The following is a 16,235-nucleotide window of genomic DNA, read 5'->3' as shown; positions in this document are numbered from 1 at the left end:
AGGGTAGGGGTACCACATGTGAAGTTGAGCAAAATGTTCCACTTCTTTGGAAAATGCTTTCCAGAGCTTGCCAGGGATTGGGCCTTCTACACCTTGCATGTAAAACCTGAAAAATCCAGGTGCATCCATAGTTTGGGATTGTACCCCAAACATTCAAACTTGGGGGAAATTATAATGGCACACCTGCCTACTGCAAAGGAGATGTGACAGAACTGCTTTCTTTCCAGAAGAGTATGAGGAACCTTACTCAGAAGGCAGGATCAGTGGCCAGACTTTCCGCTATGCCAGCCCCCTCTCTGCAGACAGGCCTCTCGACTACAGCCCACGGCCCCCACAATCCAAACGTCTGGAGTTTGTGTTCATGGTGAGTATGATCATTTTCTGTGTAACGCACTTTGGAGCTGGAAGGGGCAAGATCAGCTTCAAGAGAACTGTTATTAAATCATTTGGCTGCCTTGGCTGCATGAGATATGCATAGTAAAACTGATAACTCCAAAATACATTCAGAAATACACAATTGCATTACTAAAATTGCATTAAAATGCTGAGCAGATTTAAGAGTTCTGCAATTAACAGTTTTCAGCCAGCAGCTTCCATGTGCAGAAAAGCTGGGCAAATAATTTCTTTTTTTTTTTTACCCTGGCATCTAAAACTTAAGAGATTAGGTACCAGGCAAATCTCTGGGGATAGGGTTTACTGTAGCCAAGATGCCACCACTGACAGCGCCATGTTTTGAGGTATCTGTGTGACGTCTGGATTCAAAACAATTCCAGTTTCCATTAGCTTTCGGGGTGGCAGTATCTGGAGCAGAAGGAGTAGGAGGCAGGTAGTTTGGAAGTGTCAGAAGCTAGTGTCTTGCTTTAGGGGCAGATTGCCGACACTGGAAGATAGCAGTGGGTATTTATCCAACCAGTGGCATGAGATGCCGCCTGATTCTAAGGAACAGGAGAGATTCTGATTCGCGGTGGTTTTACCCCAGCATAAGCTGTGTTTTGATCAGCTGGCCTCTGGAGGGTTAGTATCAGGGGTCATTTTGTAGAAAAATAGATGGTGGAGCTCATCCAGGGATTGTTATGCAGCTGCACCTTCTATTCAATGGACAAGGAGGAGGAACTCTCAGAAGGAGGAGGAGGAACTCTCAGAAAGGTTCAGGAGCTGCGCTCCTGTGAGCTCCCACTGAATCTGAGGCCTGGTTAGTATATACGTTTTCTAATTAGAACAGTGGGACATAGTGGTAGGAGGAAATTCATGCCTGATGAATGGTGTCTTGGCTTGAGTCATCTGACTCTATGCTTCTTGCAACTGGGCTGGGAATGGATAGGCCAAATCAAGTGGCCAAGCTTGATTAATGTAAGATCCACATAGAATAAACATCAGTTGTTTGAGAGCCACACGACATGAACATCAGATGCTGGAGGAGGGAGGGAAGAAAACAAATGTAGGAGGGGGGAAGGGATGGAAAGAAACATCTTGAACATTAATGCATTCGCCAAGCTGCTAGAAGTGATTTAAAGAGACAAGTGCCTTTTCCAAGCCAACCAATGGGGTATTGTGGACTTCAAGAGTCACACAATATGTGTGAAAGAGCCACATGTGGCTCCTGAACCACAATTTGGCCACTCCTGGGATAGGCTGTGGCCTGCGAGTGAGATTGAAATTGGGATTGCGATAATTCCGTGTTTCTGCAATTCTGTGTTTTCTGCAGTTGCTCTGCATTGGTGCTGAAGTTGGGTTGCCAGCTCTGGATTGGGAAATACCTGGAGATTTTAGGGGTGGAGCCTGGGGAGGTTGGGGTTTTTAGGGGAGGAGCCTGGGGAGGGGAGGGGCCTCAGCATGGTACGATGCCATAGAGTCCACCCTCCAAGGCAGCCATTTTCTGCAGGGGAACTGATCTCTGTAGTCTGGAGATGAGCTGCAATTCCAGGGGATCTCTAGGTCCCACCTGAAGGCTGGCAAACCCATGCAAAAGCCACAGAAATCATGAAATCAAGATTTAATTTTTATGAACAAGCTTCTTGGTATTATGAAGGACTGTGGCTCAATGATAAGTAGCTAGCGTAAAGAAAATTCACGCTTAGTCCTTGAAGTCTTCAGTAAAGAGTCTCCCACATCAAATACCAAGGAAGACTTTTCTCTGCCTGAGACCCCTGAGGTGTTGGAGTAGACCAGGGGTGGCCAAATTGTAGCTCAGGAGCCACACTCTTTCACTCCTATTGTGTGGCTCTCAAAGCCCCCACTGCCCCATTAGCTGACTTGGAGAAGGCATTTAAAGTCTCTTTAAATCACTTCACCAAGCCAAATCAGCCAATGACTTGGAGAATGCATTTAAAGTTAAAGTTGTTTTCTTTCCACCTCTCATTCACTCTTCCCTCCCCCATCTTCCTTCCTTCCTTCCTTCCTTCCTTCCTTCCTTCCTTCCTTCCTTCCTTCCTTCCTTCCTTCCTTCCTTCCTTCCTTCCTTCCTTCCTTCCTTCCTTCCTTCCTTCCTTCCTTCCTTCCTTCCTTCCTTCCTTCCTTTTATTCTGTGTGGCTCTTACATTAAGCAAATTTGGCCACCTTTTGGAGTAGACTACACGAAGCATGATGGACCACTGGTCCAACTTGGTATAAGACAGAATAATATGTTTGTTAGTGCATCAGTAATTCCTGCATCAACAGTCTTCTGCTGAGCTCATAGCCGCAGTACTGCCCTCTGGCTGCTTCCAGGGGTGGCGTTGAAGAGCTGGTCAGCTTCTCAGTCTTCTGGCAAGCTGCCATTTTCTTGTTTGTTTAGCTTCAAAATGATATCCTGCTGCCCCTGCATTCAAAAGGGCTTAACGGCCAGGTTTCTTTTAAGTCGGTGTGTGGAACACAAGATAAAACGACCCATACCAATAATCAAATAATCTTTGAGTTTTGCACACCTAGGGAAATGCTGATTGCCACTTTGGGGTCAGTCAGCAGTTTTTCTCCAGGCCAGTTTGGCAAGGGATCGTGGAGGCTTTTGCCATTTTTGGGGCTTGGAGCAGGGGTCACTGGGGATGTATGTATTGCCGGGGGGAGGTATTTGTGAAGTCCCTATATTATGCAGGGGGTTGGACTAGATGACCCTGGAGGTCCCTTCCAGCTCTATGATTCTGTGACACCTGGGACTGGCAAAGAAACATCCTGGCTTGATGCTTTCCCGTGGATCAGCAATGAGACGTGTGTTTTTGCATTGGGAAGATGAGAGGGTTTGGGGCTGTTGTATCAGTGTAATGTGAGAGCTTGGTATGCGCAATGAAGGAGTGGGGGCGGGGAGCATGGGTTAGGTGAATTTCCAAACTTGAGACATGGAGTTCTTAGTCTCTCTCTTGCACTCTCTTAGTCCCCTCCTTGCATGGGTGATTCATTGATTCTTCCCCACCCGCACTCTGGCTCTCTTGACAGTCTGCAAACCAGCAAGCAAAGGAGAACGAGACAGCAACGCTGGGAGTGAGAGCCCCAGAGCCTTCCATCAGTCTGCCCGCAAGCCCGGACAAGCACACAGCCTGGACCCGAGCGGGGCCTCTGCCTTCCCGGGAGGAGAAGAGGTTGCACCAGCCCTGTCCAACCCAAGCAAACATTGTCCCCATCAACGTCTCTGGTACGCTGGGCCCGTGTACAGGGGGTCTCGGGGGCGGGGCCATTGCCTAACAGCAGAGGGAGGTGGGAGGTGTAGCAGTGAGAAATTGGCAAGAAGGCCATGGGGGAGATGCGCAAGGTACCACATGGGACCAGAAAACATGTGAGCTTGATGAAAGGGTTCTGCATCAAGGCTCACCAGGATGGGTGCAGTGGAAAAAAGCAAGAGTTCAGCAGCACCGTGAAGGCTACCAAAAGTTGTGGCAGAGTATGAGAAGAGAGCACTCATAAGAACATAAGAACATGTTGGATCAGGCCAATGGCCCATCCAGTCCAACACTGTGTGTTACACAGTGGCCAAAAAACCCAGGTGTCATCAGGAGGTCTATCAGTGGGGCCAGGACACTAGAAGTCCTCACACTGTTGCTCCTCCCAAGCAGCAAGAATACAGAGCATCACTTGCCCCAGACAGAGAGTTCCAACAATATGCTGTGGCTAATAGCCACTGATGGACCTCTGCTCCATATGCTTATCCAATCGCCTCTTGAAGCTGGCTATGCTTGTAGCTGCCGTCCCCTCCTGTGGCAGTGTGAATCACCCTTTGGGTGAAGAAGTACTTCCTTTTATCCGTTCTAACCCGACTGCTCAGCAATTAAAGGGAGCGTCCACGAGTTCTTGTATTGTGAGAAAGGGATAAAAGTAGTTCTTTTTCTACTCACTGGAGAAGACCTTGATGCTGGGAAAGATTGAAGGTAAAAGAAGAAGGAGATGGCAAAGGATGAAAGGGTTAGACAGTGCTATCAATGCAACGAACATGAATTTGAGCAAACTTAGGAGGACCGTGGAAGATTGAAGGGCCTGGTGTGATGTGGCCCAGGGGGTCGCGAAGAGTCGGACCCAACTGTGCGACTGAACAACGTGAGCTTTCAACGTGAGTCACGCCTTTGTGCAGCTGATCACTTCTTCAGCACAGTGACTCAGGAAAGCTCCTACCTTGCCCTAAATTTTGGTAGTCTTTATGGTGCTACTGTTCTTTTCTACTGCCCCAGTCAGGACTGCCTAACTTGATCTATCTACGAGATGGGTACATGTGCCAGTGCCCCCTTTCAGATGCCTGTATTTTATCATGACTAACTTTCCCCCTTTCCATGCATGTGTGAGTCTGGTCTCATCCACATTGCTTAAGAAATCCAAGTCAATCAATATGTCTGTCCCTGTTGTCACCATGGTTCTCACAGCACACAGTGTCCATTTACCCGTCCGTCTCTGTCTCAGGCTCCGGAGTTTGAAAGGGCAACAGCATTTTGGTGCCCTTCCCTGCTATGGACCTCATCCTCCTACCCAAAGAAATGAGGGCTCTGAGCATTTTGAAATGTGCAGTTAACGCTCAGCACGATCTGTTTTCCCCCCTGCATTTGCACCTTCCTGGTATTCCCTGGAGCTGAATGCAGGGTCTGCCTTCTGAATACAGCGCCCTGCCCCCCAGGGAGAAAATATAAGGCACATGATTGCTTTGTGGGGAGGCAGCCGATGGAGAAGCTTGTAGAGGTTGCGTTTTCTATGGGGATCCCTACTGCACCTCATAAGAAAACTGAAGCATTAAATGAGTGGAATCAAGAACTGTTGAAACCAACTGCCGTTATCATTCAAATATTAATAGCAGTTGTGTAACTTAGGCCCAATTAGAATAATCAGAGTCAAGCGTGGCCTGGATTGCACCACTGCTGATAGTGGAAGGAAGGGCTTGTATGTTTCACAGTCCCCTCCTCATCACGAAAAAACCCTCCCTATTTTTATGTGATTTTTTAAAAAATGATAGTTATTTTGTTTATGTTGTAAGCTGCCTTGAATCCCACAAGGTAGAAAGGTGGCTAATAATACTAATCAACAGGGCTTTTTATGTAGAAAAAGCTCAGCAGGCCCTCATTTGCACATCAGGCCACACCCCTTGACATCAGCATTGTTTCACGCAGGGCTTTTTTGTAGAAAAAGCCCAGCAGGAACTCATTTGCATATTAGGCCACACCTCCTTATGCCAAGCCAGCTGGAACTGTGATTGTGTAACATTCCTGCTCATAGACAATGAGTAATCTGAGGAGAAGAATAAGAAAGACTCAGTTTTGCTCCCTCTGCAACATTTTCTATACATGCAAAGAGTGTGTGTGGGGCGGGGAGTGTATGTGGGGCCGGATTCAGATATGGAGTTTCCTCTTCTCCTCCCCACAGCCTGAATTGGTACAATCCAATAAAACCGTTTTACCATTTGATTCTGGCTAACAGAAATGCCGGCCCTTAAATTTCATATCCACTGTGCTTTTCAAGCAAAAATTCCCACACAAAACTTCACTTTCTCAGTCTCGTAGCAAACCTGCTGTGAGGTCAGCTGTTAAGGAGTCCTATTTTGCAGTTGTGGTAAATTGAAGCAGAGATTTGCATAAAGACTTCAGAAGAACATATTCTTATTGCCCAGATGGATCCAGCCACAGGCCCATCTACCACGGCAGTCTTTTTTCCAAAACGCAGCAGTCTGGAAACCTCTTGATGCTCGCAAAGTGGGTATGCGGCATATCCTCTAGCTTCCGATATTTCAGGATAATTACCTGCGAATTTTGAGGCTCCCTTTGTGCAGCTGTTGGTCATTATAACTAAATAGACCTTGCCTCTATGAATTTGTCTAATGTCTCCCACTACTCCTTTAGGGGAAGGGAAAACTTTCTTAGGCCGTTACCACATCTTCTGATGACCAATTCTGTATTTCAATAATAAGCTGGGCTTTTTTTTGAGTGGGAACTCCTTTGCATATTAGGCCACACCTCCCCGATGTAGCCAATCCTCCAAGAGCTTACAAGGCTCTTTCTACAGGACCTACTGTAAGCTGTTGGAGGATTGGCTACATCAGGGGGTGTGGCCTAATATGCAAAGGAGTTTCTGCTACAAAAAAGAAGCTCTGATAATCAGTAGTCCTGAAACCTGGATGGTCCAGGCTAGGCTGATCTCATCAGATCTCAGAAGCTAAGCAAGGTCAGTCCTGGTCCTGACCTGGAGGGGAGACCACCAAGGAAGCCCAGGGTTGCTATGCAGAGGCAGGCGAGAGCAAGCCACCTCTGAACGTCTTGCTTTGGAAACTCCGTGGGGCTGCCCTACGTCAGCTGCAGCTCGATGGCACTTTCTTGAAACGTCTCAAGCTACGATAGCGCCTGGTGGGCAAAAGTTACGTATGAGCAGGGAAGTCGTGGAAATGGCCAGCACCAGACCCTTGAAACAGATGCCTCTGACAGTGGGGGGCTGGGTCTGAAAATAGTGGTTGCCAGGAGACATAGGGGACCCGCCCACAACTATAAGGCTATTATTTAATTTTTGTAAGAAATAAAATGTTCAAAAAATACAGGTAGAAAAAAGGTACAATTAAAGATAGATTGATAGATAGATAGATAGATAGATAGATAGATAGATAGATAGATAGATAGATAGATAGATAGATAGATAGACAGACCGTATTTTTCAGACCATAAGACGCACTTCCCCCCCCCCAAAAAAAGTGTGGGGGGGAAGTGTGTGCGTCTTATGGAGCGAAGGTACCTTCCTTGGGGGGGGGGTGCAATCCGTTGCCTCCGCCTCTGATCCCGGTGCTTCCTTCGCGTTTGCCTGCCTGGCTCCAGCTTCTTCCAGCAAGCGCTGGGATCGCTCCACGCTGCCCCCAGCGCAAACCCAGCGCTTCGCGAGCACCGGCTGTGGAGGGGGCAGCATGCTTCCTCCGTGCCTGTCTGCCTGGCTCCAGCTCTGATGCTTAAAGCAAGCGCTGGGATCGGAGGGCGGAGGGAGCGATCCTGGCGCTTGCTGTAAGCATCAGAGCTGGAGCCAGGCAGACAGGCACGGAGGAAGCACGCTGCCCTCTCCGCAGCCGGCGCTCGCGAAGCGCTGGGTTTGCGGTGGGGGCAGCGTGGAGCGATCCCAGTGCTTGCTGGAAGAAGCTGGAGCCAGGCAGGCGCGGGGGACGCACCGGGATCGGAGGCGGAGGCAGCGGATCGCCCCCCAGGAGGAAGGTGCGTCCTATGGTCCGGAGCGCCTTATGGTCCAAAAAATACGGTATATAAAAATCAGGGCTTTTTTGTAGAAAAAGCCCAGCAGGATCTCATTTGCATATTAGGCCACATCCCTGACACCAAGCCAGCTGGAACTGCATTCCTGCTAAAAAAAAGCCCTGTGTGTGTGTGTATATAAAGTAGTCCCCTGTGCAAGCACCAGTCGTTTCTGACTCTGGGGTGACGTTTTCACAACGTTTTCATGGCAGACTTTTTACAGGGTGGTTTGCCATTGCCTTCCCCAGTCATCTACACTTTCCCCCCAGCAAGCCAGGTACTCATTTCACCAACCTCAGAAGGATGGAAGGCTGAGTCAACCTGGAACCGGCTACCTGAACCAGCTTCCGCTGGGATCAAACTCAGGTCATGAGCAGAGGGCTCCAACTGCAGTAGTCAGCTTTACCACTCTGCATCACAGGGCTCGTATGTATGTATGTATGTATGTATGAAATTACATTGTACAAATATTGTACACATTACTGGCAGTATACAGTAGATACTAAATGTAAATACAGATTTCATATTCTCCAGGGGAGCTGATCTCTGACAGCTGGAGATCAGTTGTAAAAGCAGGAGATCCCCAGGCCCCACCTGGAGGCTGGCAACCCTAAATACATGGATTTTAGTTGCATTACAGTAATGATACTGGAACTTCCATTCTATTTTCAAGCTACTAAAAGGTCATTAACATTTTTAACTTATTGCCTAATGTTTAAGGGGGCCCACTTGCCATCGGGCAAGCTGATACCCTGGCCAGTCTGCTACTGGCCTCTGATATTGTGGGAATTGCTGCTGGCCACCTCTTTGGCTCCTTAGTCCCTGTTCTAGGATGTTTCCTGCAGACACGTTCCTTGAGAATGTTACTTACAGTTGTTACTTGCAGGTACAAAAAGCTGGGATGGTTTGAAATAATAGCCCTCTTTCTCTCAAGTTTACTGGAGGGGCTTGGCGATGAGGCGCCTGCAAAAGGGACCTGGTTAAATCCCTTTTGTCCCCACCTAAAAGATCGTTAAGTCACAGGTTCTGCGGATGCCATTTCTCAGCCTGAGAGAAAGTGCTTAGCTAGATGGACCAATTCCCCGACTCAGTCCAAGTCAGTTTCAAACAGTTTTCCGAGTCAGTTTCAAAGAGTCATTTCCCATATTTCTCTGGCTCCAGCAAAGGCCTCAGTTTTCCAGCCCTGTGGAATAGCCAGGTGCCAAAGGGCTCTTGTCTTGTTGATAGATACATAGCAGAAGAACAAACATCGGCAAAAGATGCTTGCCTTGGTCCTTTTGGCACTGGCAGTGGGCAAGGAGTTCTTGTGAAACCAGTTGCGGATGCTCCCATCTTCTAGCTCAAGGGCGGCCAAACTTGCTTAACAAAAGAGCCACATGGAATAAACGTCAGATGTTTGATAGCTGCGAGGGATTGAGGGAGAGGTGAAAAGAAAGTAACTTTAAATGCATTCCCCAAGCCACCAGCTGGCTTGGCTGGGAAAATTGATTTAAAGAGAGAAGTGTCTTCTCCCAGCTGGCTGACAGGGTGGTGGGGCTTCGAGAGCCACACGATATGTGCAAAAGAGCCACATGTGGCTCCCGAGCCACAGTTTGGCCTCCCCTGTTCTAGCTGATCATCCCAGAGCCCATTCCATCTCTGCTCATCGGCATGGTTATAGATAATCTAGCAGACATGCTGCCCTGTCCACATGTGTGCAGATAGAAGCCAGGCTCCAAAAGGATCTCTGCACTCATGGATTTGTCCTCCGTTGTTGATTTCTGCTGTCCTTCTGTCTCGAGGTGTCACACCAGTGGATCAGTGGCTGTGACATCATCTCCCCTGGGACTCCATATTGCTATTAACCAGCATTCAACCGCTCTCTTTTTCCTGGATGCTGACTAAAGTGACTGCCTTAGGCACTAAATCGCCTTGGCCCATCTCGGCTTGTATACTCGGAAGCATGTAGGAGAGCAGGAGCAGGGAAGACGCAGCTCAGTGAGCTGCTAGTGTTAATACGCTGATGGTCCCCCTCGCATATGCAGCAGGTGACAGAGAGTGGCCTGTCCCACCTCAGACTGCAGTCTGGATCTGAAAGTTCCTTTTGCATTTAAAAAACTCCATGCAGAAAGAAAAACAGTGCAGCAGGGAAGGAAATCCCACCCTCCCCCTTCCTAGGCTTTCTGCACTGGTGTTCCAGGGGCAGAGATGATGCAATAAAAAGGAAGCACTTCCAACTTGTGTTCTTCTCCCTGTGGTCTGAAGTCATATAGTCCATTCTGCCACCTCATTCTCCTGCATCTGCAAACTAGGTCTGGGCTCCTTTCAACGCAGGGAGGCCGGCCTTCTAGAACTCTCCCAGATTCTCTGGAAAGGAGCTTGGAGAAAGTGCATTTCTTAGGGGAAACATCCCACAATTTTCCTGGACATGTCTATATGATGTGTTTTCAAAGTGGCTTAAACGTGGCCTTTAACTACTGTAGTTTGCTCCCTCAAACCCTGAGAACTGCTGGTTCTGAGCAGGGGTCGTTTTGTAGAAAACTAGGTGGGGGAGCTCATTAGCAGAACTCATTAGCATATGTCACCCCCCCACTAGCCAACAGCAACCCAATGCACGAAAGGAGAGCCCTGGGCGAGCGAGGCCTGCTTGGGCTGGCTAGAGATCCAGCCAGCCCAAGCAGGTCTTGCTCGCCTGGGGCTCCCCTGGGCCACCCCCCCAAAAGGCCAGCAAGCCACCTGCCACCCAAAATCACATAAAAAGTGGAGAAAGGGTGGTGTGGACTTCTCCAGGGGTTAATGAGGGCTGCTGGGGGCGTGGCAAAGCCCCTGGTGGCTGGCTGGCCGGCTGCCCGCTCTCCTAATCCAGGGATTGTTATGCAGCTGCACCTACTATTCAATGGACAAGGTAGGTGGAGAGGCAGAGGGGGAACTGTCAGCATCAGGAGCTGTGCTTCTGTGAGCTCCTGCTGAATCTGAGGCCTGGTTCTGAGATTTCTTTTTATCTACAGTTCCTATTTGGGGAGTCATGGCAGTGAAGCAAATTCGTAACTAGGCAGAAAGGCTGTTCAGTTGCACAGGGTTATCACTCAAACTTAGAAATTGGGCCCATCCGTTTTAACACCCTCTCTGGCCTAGTGTCCTCCATCAATCAATGTTCTCTGTTAACTTTGACTCTTGTGGTGGTGGTGATTACCTTTCATTAAAATGGTTGTGTTGGTTCATAGTCCTTTTTTATTGGTGTGACAAGGATAAATCATCACTCTCCCACAAAGCACGCTGTTCCCCACCCCATGCACCTCACCAGCCCTTAAGACCCCAGACATCCCCAACATCTTTGGTAGCCATCTTTTCTGTATTCCTCATGAGGCGGCATCAGCTCAGAATTCCTTCAGCCTGCTTCCTTCTCACTTCATGCCAGCTTCCTTCACCGTTCCTTGTCTCCTCATACATTTCAAACCACGGGGAGGGGGAGGACCTTCCTTCGGTCCACCTTGGCTGTTGAGTGTCTTTGTTTTGGCTACAGGGCAGCCATTTGCTAGGCACGCCAGTACGCGCCACTCCCTCTTTAACACAGAGACTGCCATGAACCCCAAGTCCTTGCTGCGCCGGAGACGGACGGTTATCGGCTTCCCTCACCTCTCTCTGCGGGACCCAGGTGATAACATTGAAGGTGCTGCTCCCTGCTGGTGCCGTAGGGGAGGAGCACTTTGAGGAGTTACGAGCTGCTACTGAATCAGTGCCTGCTATCCAGTAGATGAGAAGCACAGAATTTTGAAAGGATGGTTTTGAGGATCTCTGCAGAAATGGGGAGCGGTAATGTGGGGTTCTAGGAGGGCAAACCAGTTTGCATGTACCTCAGGTTTCTAAAGCAGCTCTCAAAACTGGGAGTGCAAAAGCCTAACCTGAATTTTTTTTGTAATATGAAAACTTTTTTTTAATATGAACTTTTTATATATATAGGAAAACTAGCAGCTAACCAAAGCCCAACGCATTTACACTTCATAAATTAAAAAAAAGGTAAAGGTAGTCCCTTGTGCAAGTGTCGGGTGGTTACCGACCCATGGGGTGACGTCACATCAGGACATTTTCTTGGCAGACGTTTTACAGGGTGGTTTGCCATTGCCTTGCCCAGTCATCTACACTTCCCCCCCAGCAAGCTGGGTACTCATTTTACTGACCTCGGAAGGATGGAAGGCTGAGCCAGCTAACTGAATCCAGCTTCCGCCGGGATCAAACTCAGGTTGTGAGCAGAGCTCAGACTGTGATACTGCAGCGTATCACTCTGTGCCATGGGGCTCCTTACACTTCATAAATAGCCCTCCACAAAAGACTCTCTCTGAAACCAAGAGCACCCATAAGTTGATGTGTACGCTCTAGCCTTCACACGCAAATCTGAAGTGTGAGAATTTGCTTGGGAATAGACCCGCCCCAAACTGTTTTGCAGTGTGACGTTTCCCTAACTGAAAATTCACTTGCATCTTTAAGACCCCTCCTGATATTTTTCCTTTCCTTCTGCTTTAAACTTGACCAGGAGACAGAAACTTTGTTTTATTTATTTCATTTATACTTCATCTTTCTCCCCATGGGAGACCCGAAGCAGCTAAAAGCATCCTCCTGTCCTTCATTTCCTCCGCCCAACAACTCTGTGCGGTATGTTAAAACTGAGAGTGAGTGACTGGCCCAAGGTCACCCTGCAAGCTTCCATGGCAGAGAGGGGATTCGAATGTGGGTCTCCCAGAAATTCCTCCAGCACTCTAGCTGCTGTGGTACGGAGACTCGGGTCCTTCTGGTGTCAGAACATTCTTGTTCCATGGATCAGATTCAACTTCGGCTATGTGGCAGTTGGGATTGGGTGCCCTTTCAAAAACTTTCTTCTTCACGTTGCTGTTGTTGTGTCCTTCTGCTAAGCAATGTTGCTCCTTAACTTGAACTTCTTATTATAACCAACCAAGTTTAATTGAGAACGTAAACTTTTGTTCGCTCTCGACGCACACTTCATCAGACGAGGGGATCCTCTTCTGATGAGCTGTGCTTCAAGAGCACACGAAAGCTTACGTTCTCAATTAAACTTGGTTGGTCTTAAAGGTACCCCTTGACTCCTGCTTTATTCAACTGCTTCAGACCAACACGGCTGCCCGCTTGGATCTTATTATAACCCTGTGAGATACGTTGGCCCTGAGACTCAATGAAATGTGCCGTTCGCGGGTTTTGTGTGTCAAATTCAAGGATGCACCAAAATAATCAGAGCAGTGGCGCAGAAGAAGAGGTGCCATTCTCCCTGCCCCAGCTTCTGTTCTTCTTGCAAAGTCTGTATCCTGCTGCTCTGCTAAGCAAAGCCTGTGCCCTTGCTCCAGCTTAAGTGGCTTTTTCCTCTAACAGAAGAGCCACTTAAATGGGAGGAAGTCTTCTTAATCTGGAAGAATTTCCTCCAGCCAAAGGTTGAATCCAAGCCAGTCTCTTTTGCCCTTCTGGGAAAGGAGCGATTATTTTGGTCAGGAAGCAGCCCATTGCAGGAACTCTGTCCCCAAAAATTTTTGGAGTACCCCGCTTCAAAAAAAAAAAAATTGGAGTGCCCCACTTCACCCATGGGCTGCAGACAAGGGAAGAGACAAACTTTCAGGAGACACCCCGCTTGTGTCCATTTTGGCACTTGGAGGGAGGGGGTCCTATGACTGCGTAGGGATTGGAACCATCATTTCCCACAAGTTATCAGAGCTACTTCCTAACACTCATCACCCTTCCGAGGCTGCGACTGCTTCAAGAACAGAGTCCAGTGGAAAGGACCGGTAGCTCTCTCTTGCTTTGCCTGGTGTGAGTTAGGGTTCGGTAGAGGGAGATGAAATTTCGGCAGTGTTTATTCTTTGGCAAAGCAGTGTGTGCTTCATTCTGGCTATGAAAGGGTAGCTGGAAGAGTTGGTCTTTTGGGAGATGCCCAAGTGCCAGTTTTGTTGGGGTACGGAATAAATTTATCTCCTATAACTAGAACCAACTTTTACTCTTCCTGCAAGCACTAAAGCAAGCAGGAGAGGTTCTGCACCCTCCTTCATTCCTTTCCCTCTCTCTTTCTCTTGCAGGAAATAGTAACGGCCCCATCCTCAACCCTCCAGCGACTATCGCAGAATCTGTCTCTTGTAATTTTGTCCCTGACGTGACCAATGGGAGGAGCTCCATCCATCAGGTTCGGTCCCCGCATCCGCGGTCCCAGCTGAGAAAGACGTTTAGTGACCTTGGCGGAGCTCTGCAGGGAAGGTGTTGCCAGGTGCCGGCTGGGCACCCAGAGAAGCAGGGGGTGATGTATGCCAGCCCGTCCTGCAATGGCCCTAAGGAGGACTCTGCTTTCTCTCCTGCTTGGAGCGCAGCATCTTTTGGTTACGTGAGCCCTTCAATGAGCCACAGCGAGCTGACGGGGGACAACACCATTCCCTCATCTCCCTGCGGCCCAGGACTGACTCCCGATTCAGAACAGCCTGCCTCCTTCTTCATTGGCAAAGACAACGCGGTTGGAAACAATGGCTCGGGGTCCTTCTGTGCTTCTCCCAAGTCCCTGGTGGATGCTGAAGGTGGCTCAAGGGGCGAGGCAAGAGACACCAAGGCGCATTTGGTCCCCACTCTTGGTGAAGAGGAGTGCCCGCGAGTGGAGAGGGAAAGAATTTCCTGCAAATTCCGGGAAAGATCACTCTCGGTCCCCACAGACACAGCCTCTCTGTGCTCTGTGGACATCGGGGGCAGCGAGACCTGTGGCCTGAGCTATCCCAGTGCCAGCTCGGAGGGCAGCACGAGCACAGACAATGTGTCGCTGACGGTGGAGCAGGATGCCCAAACGCGGCAACGGCGGCAGCGCATGAAGAGCATCTCTTTGAAGAAGGCCAAAAAGAAGCCCTGCCCGCCGACTCGCAGTGTATCTTTGATCAAGGATGGGCAGCCGACCAAAGGAGGATCTAGTGGTGAGGGGGCAGTCCAGGACCAGAGACCCAAAAGTCTCTGTCTGCTGTCAGAGGTACAAGTCCAAGAGGATACAAGCGGAGAGGCGGAGAGCATGCCATACACCCCACAGTGGTACTTGCCAGAGTGGAATTCGAGTGACCCTTACTGCTCCTTGTCTGGCTCCAGTACCGCTACCGGGGCCACTGTGATTGATCTCTCCAAGACTTGCGGCAGCTCAGAGTCTCTCCCTTCCCCCTCCATCTCCCGAACCACGACACCCTCCCATCTCTCTGCTGAAGTGAATTTGAAAATCTCCTCCCCGGGGAGGTTCGCAGGGGTGATGTCCCCCTCTAGCGGCTACTCCAGTCAGTCAGAAACCCCGACCCCAACCATCCCAACATCTACAGTCCTGGGACATGCTACGAACCATACCGGGCGAACCAGGCCACTCGTGCCCGAGAGGAAGTCTTCGCTTCCCCCAGTCTCTCCCATGGAGCGGAGTCCCAAGTCACGGATGTCCTTTGACCTCCCATTTGCCCCGCCGACCCACCTGGATTTCTCTGGGCTGAAGATCTCCAAGGGCAAAGCCAAGGTGAGCCGGCACCACTCAGACTCCACGTTCGGCATCAAGCTCGGCCCGAAGCTGAGCCCGGTGCAGCCGGTCATGCCCATGGTGACGCAGCTGGACCTACGGTCTGTCCGCTTGCGCTCGATTAGCCGCTCAGAGACGGAGGACAACCTGGACAGCCCTGAACCCATGGAGGAACATGGCAAGAAAATCCGGCCGCCGGTTGCAGAGAAACCTCCCCTTTCCAAGAGGCCGCCGATGCTCTTGCACAAAACCCCACCGGTTCAGGAGGAGTCCCCTGTGAACTCCCCAACCTCTCCCCAGCCCCCGGGTCCAAATCCCATAGAGAGCATTTACGTGGTGGCAAGGAAATCGGAACATCAGTGGGATGCGGAGGCCTGGAGTCCCATGGAGTCGGCCTCTTCCGTGGCAGCGCTCTCCTCCAACCAGGGGTCTTCAGGGACATTTTTCACAGCCACTCAGCGGCTCTCCCAGGAGAGCTTGGGGGAGGAGGAGGAGCTGAAGCCGAAGCTGCCCGCAGAGAGGACACCTGGGGGGGAGAATCGGAAAACCAAAGTCCCGCCCCCTGTCCCCAAAAAGCCCAGTGTCCTCTACTTGCCATTAGTACCCTCTCCGCTCCATCAGGGCACTTCTTTTGGGGATCCAAGACTGGGTAACAGTCCTGTCATCATGTTGGACGAGAACTCTGCATACTCTGAGCTGCCTGCTTGCAAGCTACCTTCTCCCATGGCCAGTGAGATGAACATGAGCCCAACCAGTGCAGAAGAGTCTTGGGGAGAGGTGTCAGGTAAGCTCCAATCCTCCTTTGTTTTCTTCCATTATCTTCCATTATCCCACGGGTATCTGTCTTCCTGGGATGCAAGAATGCTTATTATTACTAAATGCTGTCTCGGAGAGCACTTTAAGGGAGGAAACAATATGCAACCGTTGTGCAGAGAGTCAGTTTTGACAGTTGCAAGCTGATTTTTTTTAGCTCCGTGCGCCCATGCTGGGAAGCTGTGAATGACCATTACTTTGGTGTGTCCATACTGCATGAGAAACCAACAGCTTTCAGATATGTGGCTGTCACACTGGGCAGTTAA

At 49.7% G+C, this 16,235-nt stretch overlaps 1 protein-coding gene across 3 annotated transcripts in view; it reads left to right on the top strand.

The window, feature by feature from the left end:
* NHSL2 (NHS like 2) overlaps positions 1 to 16,235 on the top strand; it is a 58,305-nt gene that overhangs the window by 36,361 nt on the left and 5,709 nt on the right. For 2 of the 3 annotated variants that reach the window (XM_060249549.1, XM_060249548.1), the window contains exons 3-6: positions 228 to 364; positions 3,409 to 3,604; positions 11,164 to 11,295; positions 13,715 to 15,940. In XM_060249549.1, the coding sequence (XP_060105532.1) occupies positions 228 to 364; positions 3,409 to 3,604; positions 11,164 to 11,295; positions 13,715 to 15,940 (2,691 nt within the window). The remainder of the gene's footprint in view (positions 1 to 227; positions 365 to 3,408; positions 3,605 to 11,163; positions 11,296 to 13,714; positions 15,941 to 16,235) is intronic. The other variant, XM_060249550.1, reaches the window with a different exon arrangement.

Source organism: Heteronotia binoei, chromosome 11 (genome assembly GCF_032191835.1).
Source record: "Heteronotia binoei isolate CCM8104 ecotype False Entrance Well chromosome 11, APGP_CSIRO_Hbin_v1, whole genome shotgun sequence".
In the NCBI taxonomy this organism is placed as follows: Eukaryota; Metazoa; Chordata; class Lepidosauria; order Squamata; family Gekkonidae; genus Heteronotia; species Heteronotia binoei.
Note: the sequence above shows the minus strand (reverse complement) of the source record. Positions and strands in the feature narration are given on the sequence as shown.